The following is a 9,575-nucleotide window of genomic DNA, read 5'->3' as shown; positions in this document are numbered from 1 at the left end:
AACATGTTTTGTTAGTATTTACAGAAAACTGTGATCTATGTATTGTAGAAAATGTCTCCTGCTGTGACACTGATGGTAATCGATATGAAAACAAAAATTAAACCGTTTTAAATGTAAATTTTAAAACAAGACATTTGTACTTTTGCATAAAATAACTACTACACTAAATGCAAATAGAGCAGACTTTAAACTTCATTACGTGGTAAGCTTTAAGATTTTTTTTTTTTACCTCCAATTAAAGCCACAGACCAAATTGTACTGGCCAATTGGAAAGTCAGATAGAAACTACGTTATTTCCTCTAACAAAATGTGTTAGCCAATGAAATCTAGTTTCACCTTCGGAGCAGCCAATGAAAGGTAAGCTTGGTCTTCTGGTTGACCAATGAGGGGAAGCCAGGTCTTTTTGAACGGAGTAAAGCGGGCTTGAAAACAGTCGGGAGGGAAACAAAGAGAGAGCGAACATCCTGCTGTTATCGGATGTGAATAACTACATAACTTGATTATTTTTCGATCAGAGCAACTTTGCGCTTTCATACGGTAAGTGTAAAAGTTATTCCACTGTCGTTTATAACGGGTAAATAATGTCTTGTTGTTTACATGTCTCACCAGTTCATGCCTAACTTAAAGCCGTTAGCTTAGCTGCGCTTGCTTTACTAAAACTTGCTGCTAACACGCTACTTAGCCTAGTTTTACTTTGGACGCTAACTGACGGTTGAAACTTCTTTCCAGGCCTCCGCCATGTCTCACAAACAGATCTACTACTCTGACAAATATGACGATGACAAATACGAATACAGGTGGGCTTTATTCGTAGTTTTCAACTTTCATGATTGACATTTGTTGGCCTCATGTTGCGTAACTGTTGTATGACATACTATTGTAGCTGGCAACCCAACATGAACTGAACCAGTTTATTCTAACGTTGTATAATTCTGCAGACATGTAATGCTGCCCAAAGACATCGCAAAACGTGTACCCAAGACCCACTTGATGTCCGAGACCGAGTGGAGGAACCTGGGGGTCCAGCAGAGCCAGGGATGGGTGCATTACATGATCCATCAACCAGGTACGGGTGGTGTTGGCTGAAACATAAATTTACCTTTACACAGCTATATTACTGATTTTACCCTTGTTTGTTTCAGTTTCTTATTTATACAAGTGACTGTTAATGATATGTGTAAGTTCTAGCCTTGATGGTGACCATGTGATTAGATCCACTCTTTAAGATGACTACCAGGTTTTGAATATTAACATGCAGTTAGTTATCCATACTGCTTGATTAACCTGCTTTTTTTTTAAAAAAAAAAGAAAAAAAAAGAAGTGAAATCCACAAGTATGTCTCTCCTATGTTGGCTGGCTTATTAAACAATTACTTCACTATAAAACTATGAAGTGGTTGCTCCATAAGCTTTTTTTGTATGCATATTTAATCTCTTCTTAAATCAGGACTTAAGTTCTGAAATTAATAAAGATGAAACTTGAAGTCTAGCATACAGTTTTAATAATGGATCATACATTATCTTTGGTTTTGACTGATGTATGCAGTTTCTACTTTGAGAAACTGACACTTATGATTTGGAACTCTGAATAATGTGGTTGTTGTGGTGTGGAAAAAAGAAAAACCTCTGTAATGCAATTAAGTGATGGGTCTGTCAAAAAGGAATGTACCTTCAGACATTCAGTTTTCCCCCCCAATAGCTTACAAGACTATTGTAAGTGTTTGGGAGGTAAAAATAGCAAGAGAAACGGCGAAGCACGAAATGTGCACAGCAACAAAACGAAGCTGGGTTGGAGTGGAAGTGTTGACAATTGAGTGCACCGTGTCAAGAGCCACAGAGGTTTAAGCTTTTAATTATCTTGGTTATGTATGCTTGTACTAGTAGTATTGATGTTGGATTATCTACTTTTTTTTTGTTTGTTTTTACAAGAAATGCATCTGCAAGTTTTCTTAAACTTGTAGATGCAAAACTTTTCAGTTCTCAGTGAAATCCAATCTTGTTTCCTAAATGAACACGTGTTCCCATTTGCAGACTGGAAGATGAGCTTGTGGAGACACTTGAATAGATTAAATTCTTAATTTATTTATTTATTCATCCAAAAGTTTTTCTTTAGGAACAGGATGTAGTAAAATGTTATCACCTTAGTGAATAAAAAAAATGTATGCACAGTGAAAATGTAATTTTCTTTCAACGGCCTAAAACGGACCCCTGCCTTCAGGTTTTTTCCCCCTAAATCACCTCCCTGCTTCAAGGTTTCGAGATTTGCTTGTTCCCTCCACTAGGGCTGTAGTGATACAGTAATCTTACGATACGATACAGTACATGATATTCTGTCCACGATACGATATATATTGCGATATTCATCAGACGATACTTTTGCGATTTTCTGGAAGATTTTAGAGGGACAGAGTGATTTTGGTGATATTTTGTGACTGTTATAGAGTTGGATTGAATTAATTTAACGGAAAACTGATTAAAAGCACCAACTACACAATGCCTGGCTCTGGTTGGACCTGGACACAGACTTAAAGTCGACAGCTGGACAAAAAGAATCAAAGTGGAGAGAAAACATGTTTCTTTTAATTGAAACAGTACAAACTGTAGCTTACATGGATTTATAAAGTAAATAAAGTGCACCAAGCACCCTGCTCTGAATAGTTTGATACCTTTTTAACCTTGACACTTAACATCTGAAGGAATCACTCTAAGCCTGATGACCTAATCACTCTCCCGGCGAAGCAAGCAGTGAGTGAGCAAGATGACAGTTGGATGTTACGATACTTGCGGATGAATATCGATTTTTTTAGGAAAGAAAATATCGATATATATCGCGATATCGATATTATCCTACAGCCCTACCCTCCACCACAAGATATCTAATATTCTGAAACAAGATTCTCTGTTTTCAGAGTTTCATCTTTGTTTCATAGCGTCTGACACAAGCCTGGAGCTGGTTCTGTTTTTAAATACGTTTCTATATTGAAACCTGACTTGTTGTGGAGCAGGTTAGGGTTCCAGTAGCGGCTCCCTCTGTTACTCCTGCATAATAAAGTCTCTCTCATTGTCTCACCCATGTATGATCTTAATACTGGCTCTGCCCAAGTCCGGTCCTTGAGAGCTCCCATCCTGTAACTTTCAGATGCGTCCCTTCCCCAGCACACCTGGATTGACTGACTGGCTCGTTAGCAGGCCTTTGTAGAGCTGAATGTCTGATGGATCCAGGTGTGTTTAGAGTAGGAATCTGTTTGAAAATCGGATGATGTAGCTGTGGAGGACTGGACTTGACCACGATATTATCGGATCTGCAAAGGATGTTGATCCCCGACGTCTAAAGTTTTGACCTCAGCGGTTTTAAAGTATTGTTGTATTTGACATGTTTTGTTTTCTCCGTTTTTCACCCTCCAGAACCTCACATCTTGCTGTTCCGGCGCCCTCTGCCTAATCCAAAATCTTAAAGGTATTTTTCGGGTCCTGCAAAGCTCAGCCTTTACGTGCCTCCGATCAGAGTTCCCATCATGCTGTCAAACCGTTGGATCGAATCTCTGTGCTGACGATGCCGGACCTGGAGATGGACTATCATTTATGAACAATGGATGTGGAGTGAACGTGTTGGAGAGGAAAAAAATAAAAAAAAGGATTGGCCTTTATGTAAGAAAAGGAATCTCCAACAACACGTCGTCCGACGCATTCAAACCCTTTTTGACTTTTTAAAACGGCTTCAGCGTCTGCTTGGATCTGCAGTTTAGTAGAGCGATTGCTATAGTGTGGTGAGCGAAGCACATGATCGTGACTAGATTAGTTTGACTCGAGCTGACCTGTAGCTGCTTGGTTGTGTGAGACTGTAAATTGACATTTAACACATGATAATCTGCAACATTCCTGTTTTGAACTAATTAGATTTTTCTTTTTTTCATTCTGCTTTAGAGAATTTCACTTCACTTGGTCTGAATGTACCAACGAGCTGCTCAGTATTTATGAATTGTGTTGCCCTTCTAAAAAAAAAATTAAAACTTAAAATTTTTCTATGGGGTTTTTTTTTTTTTTTTTTTTTTTTTGGATTTGTCTAAAGTTGCAACATGAAAGATTCAACATGATAAACTTTCCAGGAAGCGGTGAAGCTGGTTGGTTAGTGCTGTCATCCTGTTTTACTTAATTTACAAAACCATCATAAGATGTAAATATTGATTTGAGGTAGGACTGCACAATATATCAGCATAATATTCATATTTCAAATGACTGCATTAATTGACTAATATTCCAAGAGTGTTATGAAGTTGGAAATAGCCTTGCTCCAAATGCTAACTGGAGCACAGATTAGTGAATCATTTTCTAATATGGTGCAGCCCTTTACAGATTTAAGATGAAGCAGGATTATAGGGTTTATAATTTGTTCCTGGGTGTTTAAACTGATTATATATGTTACACTTTGAGAAAAGTTTATAGACTAATTCAAAACTATTGTCTAGACCCGTCTTCAGTAATCATGACTGATCTGTTTATGAGGCCGTGACCTTAGAAAATCAAAGTCGTCTCCGCAGAATAACCAAATGTTATCGGCCTAAATTTACTCTTTACAGCAGCAGCCAGTTCGTATTTCTCAAGACTCTGAATCTAATGACAAACTACTGGAATAAAATGTAACTTTGTGTGTTTTACATGTACTTGTATCTCTTTTTTTTCTTCTAAGATGTATATTTTTATTTCTCAATGCTTTCCAGATATTTTATGTTTGTCCTTTTTACTTCACTTGGCATTGCGGTAAATTGTTATATTTTCCTAAGTTGGAGTGGTGTTTGTCACTGGCAGGATCTTTCTCTATGTTCCTTCACTTTTGTGTTTGCTTTGGATCTTGTTTACATTTTCATTTGATTTGCTTTTTTAAAATTCCCCCAGAATATGGAGTATATGTTTTTAAGGACAATTTCAAGCTTAAGAAAAAATGGCATAGGAACTTTTCAGCTGGTTATTAAAGCCACTAAGTGATGATGATGCATGAATCTTCAACTTTGAACTAAAAACCAAAGGTCATTCCAATAAAATGTTAAATTCAACTACAATTTTAACATTGTAAACTTTTAACCAATTTGCAGACTGTTACTGTACATCAGGTTTTGTGTTAAAGTTGGAATACATCAGATAAATGAAAACATGTTTTAATTTTATGAAAAGAAATAAATTTCACTTGTGCACAAGTAGATTTAGGTTTCCAGTAAGGCTACACAATATATTGTCTTTGCAATATCAGTCGCACCATATTCATATAACAAAGGGCTGTTAGGACATCAATAATTTTTGGTCATATTTTGGGAGTTTTGAAGTTGTATTTTTCATGATAATGTGATAGTATGTGAGCCTCATGACAGCAAAAGCTCACACTAGAAATAACCTTGCCAAAAATGTTAAAGGTCACATAGTAGGAATCAGAAATTAGAAAGAAAACAAGTGTATATATAATATGTTATTGTGAGATTTTGTAATATCTTGCAGTTCTTGTTTATGTTCAGTGCATCCAGAAAGTATTCACAGCACTTCACTTTTTTTCAAGGTTTATTTCACAGCATTGATTTCCAAGTTTGCTGTTTTTAATAAATTTGCAAAACACCTTTTTATTTTTGGGTCAATATTGTCATCATGGACTGTTTGTGTGGAGAATTTTGGGCAATTCAATTTACTTAGAGTAAATCTGTAACATGAAATGTTGAAAAAGTGAAGAGCTGTGAATACTTTCTTGATGCTCTGCAAATGCTGGCATTTTATTTTAACACTACAAATTTCATGCTGTTATTTAAACGATACTAAAATTTTGATATTTTGTCTTTAAACATTGAAGTTAAATAACTGTTTCGCAAATATACACCCACACTGAAACACTGCTTCAACTTCAAAACATTTAGATTAAATAAAAATGACAGCTTGAGAAAGTTAACTGGAAAAAATAAGTTATGTTAGTTTCTCATAAGGACAAATATATTCCCATTAAACAGTTTGCAGTAATTCTGGCTGATCTGAAATGTATTAATATAGAGTGTTAAGTTAATTGAAGTTTCCAAACGGTCATGTTGTTCAGTTCTGTTAGATGCTCAGGTCATTTTAAGCTTAAAAATTAGATCAAAATTTCCCACTTTTCAGAATTTCTCCCGTTTCTGCTGTATTTTTCACCTTGAACTGTAGGGGGCAGTGCAGCACAGCAGAAATGGAGAACATTTACATTGACTGGTCTGTTTTTGTTAGTTTTTTTATTTTTGCATACATTCTGCAATGAAATCAAACGTTAACCCTTTAAAAACTAAAAATAAAAAATGTAATACCTGTGGGTATTTAAAACGGCGTCATCGCTTTGAGTCCCAGTGTAAAGCTTTGAGATGTGGAGATAGCCTGTGGAGGACAGGATGTTGTGTTCCAGATGCTGGCAGGCTGGCAGTGGGTGCAAACAGCTCATGGCGACACTCACACATCGTGGGTAGTAACTACGCAACTCTACAAGTCACAGGGAATAGAAGAAAAATAATGTTTTGTGAATCACAGGAAGATTTGTGACAATTTCTGCAAAGTGTCCCCTGGGTAATGATTAGGCTGTGATGGTCAGCAACCTGAGCTGCTTCCTGTGATGCAGAGTAGACGGGAAAGAAAAGCAGGCTAGACAGGTATGAGGTGAAAAAAAACCCTGTCTCTCCTGGATTCCTATAGGTTACCGTAGTGTCGTATTTAAAATAAAAGCAGATTTCTTAAGTTTTGGGTTTGGTTCGCTCAGAATTGGATTTTCTAGATCCAGTTTGTAAAAAAGTAGTAAACGAGTAGTCGTTAGCTTCATCACACAGAAGGTGTCATTGGTAAGATATTTACTACTAATAACCATTCAAGAGAAACACATTTCCCAAAAATCTGAACTGACTTATTTTTGAAGTCAAACACCAGAAAACATGGTAGAAATACAGATGTAGTAAAATATTAATTATGTCCATGATCAGGTGTCGTCTGCTGTTATCTTCCAGCTTCAAAACAAAACCAGCAGCTCGTGTTTTTGGTGATAAATATACCAAAAGTAAAAGATTCCCAGGGCAGAGGACGACAAATGAATGATTCAACAGAGAAGTCACTATCAAAAGAAAGATTTAGTCGGATGTATAACTGTCACATTACCAGGGTTACTCCAGCTCTCAGAATTAACTTTTTCCTGGGACCCAGAGATGATGAGTGTTTGCTCATGACAACTTTAAATATAATTTCTGAAGTGTTTAATTACTTATGTTGTTGAGGAAGTTGTGTTAACACTTCTGCACCTTGTATAAGTCCATGCAACCTGACATTTCTGAATTTTGTCACAAGCTTCAACATCTTATTGTATTTTATGAGTCCACAGATCAGCACAAGGAAAATAATAGGTGATTTATGGCTCAATTTAAAAATCAAAAATTACTTTTAGGAGTTTACTTGAGTAAAAATACTATGAATTATCGCTATTTTTACTTGAGTAAAGGTTCTTGATACTCTACTTACTGTGAGTAAATTGATTAATGAAGAACAAACATGTTTTAATTAAAAATGAACCCAACAAAAACACAAAACTTCAGTTCATGTTGAAGTGAAACTTCTTTATCTTGCACAAACCTTTATTTATTTATTTGCTTATTCTTTTGTGCCATTTCAAGATCAAGTGAGTAAACTAAACCCTATATATCGCCACAGGAACTACTTTACCCTTTACTGTATCTATAATTTTTTTTTTCACTTTAGTCTTTAAAATGCCAGAATTTGCACATAACATCACATTTTTCACCATCTGAAGAAAATGTCAGTGACTCAGTTCTTGAATAGCTTTTATACACAATATGTGTTTACAGCCCTACATTTGCCATAGGCAAATGTAGGGCTGTAAAACAGACATGTTTTAATTTTATTTAATTGTTTATTTCATTAATTTATAGTTTGTCAAAGACAAGAATTCAAGGATTTTTTTTTATTGTCATGCCACATTTTCTTGTTTGTGGTATGAAATTCAGACCCAGGTACCAGATTAAGAAATTGAATACACAAAATAAAATAAAATCAATAAATCAATAACTTTATGTGATACATAGATATGTATATATATAAAACAGTGTATGTGTGTAAATCATTTATGAGATGAAGTTGAATTAGGTGCAGCTTGATTTCAGCAGGCTGACATAAATGTTGGCATAAGTAAAAGTTTTGAATGAAAACAAGTAACTTGAAGAAAAAAATCTTTTTTTACAATCTTATATTTTATTCTCTTAAGTAAAAATTTAACTACTCTCTTTAGACAGATTGTTCCATATACAGATAAACAAATTTTGTCTTGTGCATTTGTTCAGTCCTGCCATTTTTTCTAAATAGCAGATCCTCATACCTTTGCAGAGATGATCATGAATTATCTATTTTACATTAAACACAAATTGTGAACACGTTCAGAGGTACGACTAGTTCATCTAGGATCTGCATGTAAGGATTCAGGCCTAATCTGTAGAGACAATAAACTTGTTTCCAGCTCAACACATCAGAATCACAGCTTGGGTCTATTGGAGTGCCTGACATTGTACCTCCATTCAATAACATAAAACTTCCAAAAGAACTCCAGACTGCTATTAAGTTTGGCCAGGTGGATGAATAATTTAAACTAGAAAGGAAAGCAGTGAAAGAGAAGTGTGATGGATGACAAGGCAGTGTGAAGATGTGTTCAGTTAAGGAGGAGAGCGGAGAGCAGGAGGAAGAAGAAAGGAGGCGAGGCTCAAGGAGACAAAGCCAAGCTGGGCAGACGCTCCTCTTTAAAGTGAAAAAGTAGAGGAGTATGTGAATGAGAAAGTAATATAAGAGGGGCGAGGAAATGGAGACAAAGAAGGAGAGAATGGAGAGAGGGTAGATAAGGAAATGAAATGTGCTTCTTGAAGATGGCATATTTATTGGTGTTGTCAGCGCAGTGGGGCACCTCCTAAAACGAAGCCAAGTTTGCTGCAAAGTGCAGGAGGGGGAGGACGCCTGATGGAACTTTGAGCCATAAAATTGGCTCCATTAGACCGTCCAGAGGATAATATTCCAGAAATGAATTTCAGAACAGCTTAAATAATTCATAGCACCAATCTTTCACAGTACACAAGAAAAAAAATAGATTCATATTCTGCAAAACAACAAGCTGCCTGATAAATTAATCCTTCATTCACACATCTAGCACAATATTTAATTTAGCTAACATTTTGCAGCAATTTCCTCCGGAGTGGCCATGTGAAAGGAAATCTAAATATTAAATGATTTCCGCCCAAAAGATGCAGGAGCCTCGAGGAGGGAACAAGTTTAAATCAAACATCCTGGTGGGATTAAAACTGATTCCACTGAGAGAGGAAGGAAATCATGTTTGAGGTGGACACGGCTGATTTTTTTTAGTCCAGAAAATACGGTATTGACTGAACGCTTCAGCACCACATCGAGGCACGGTGGTGGACGCGTGGTACTGTGGGGATGTTTTTCTCCAGGGTGAGAAGAATGTGCAAAGATTTCAGTCTGCAGATGTGCAAAACTCTTAGGCATTCTCCAAAAGATGCGCAGCTGCAACAGCAGTGAAAT

The 9,575-nt window shown here is 36.3% G+C and overlaps 1 protein-coding gene across 1 annotated transcript; it reads left to right on the top strand.

Moving 5' to 3' along the window:
• Window positions 1–402: 402 nt before the first annotated feature.
• cks1b (CDC28 protein kinase regulatory subunit 1B) lies at window positions 403–4,020 on the top strand. The gene is made up of 4 exons (XM_015047913.1): window positions 403–537; window positions 730–797; window positions 939–1,066; window positions 3,405–4,020. The coding sequence occupies exons 2-4, from the start codon at window positions 739–741 to the stop codon at window positions 3,452–3,454; spliced, it is 237 nt and encodes a 78-aa protein (XP_014903399.1). The 5' UTR covers window positions 403–537; window positions 730–738; the 3' UTR covers window positions 3,455–4,020.
• The last annotated feature ends 5,555 nt before the right edge of the window (window positions 4,021–9,575 follow it).

This window comes from Poecilia latipinna, unplaced genomic scaffold (assembly GCF_001443285.1).
Source record: "Poecilia latipinna isolate Pla-1442-1.1 unplaced genomic scaffold, P_latipinna-1.0 Scaffold849, whole genome shotgun sequence".
Classification (NCBI taxonomy): domain Eukaryota; kingdom Metazoa; phylum Chordata; class Actinopteri; order Cyprinodontiformes; family Poeciliidae; genus Poecilia; species Poecilia latipinna.
This window is presented reverse-complemented; position numbering and strand designations above follow the sequence as displayed.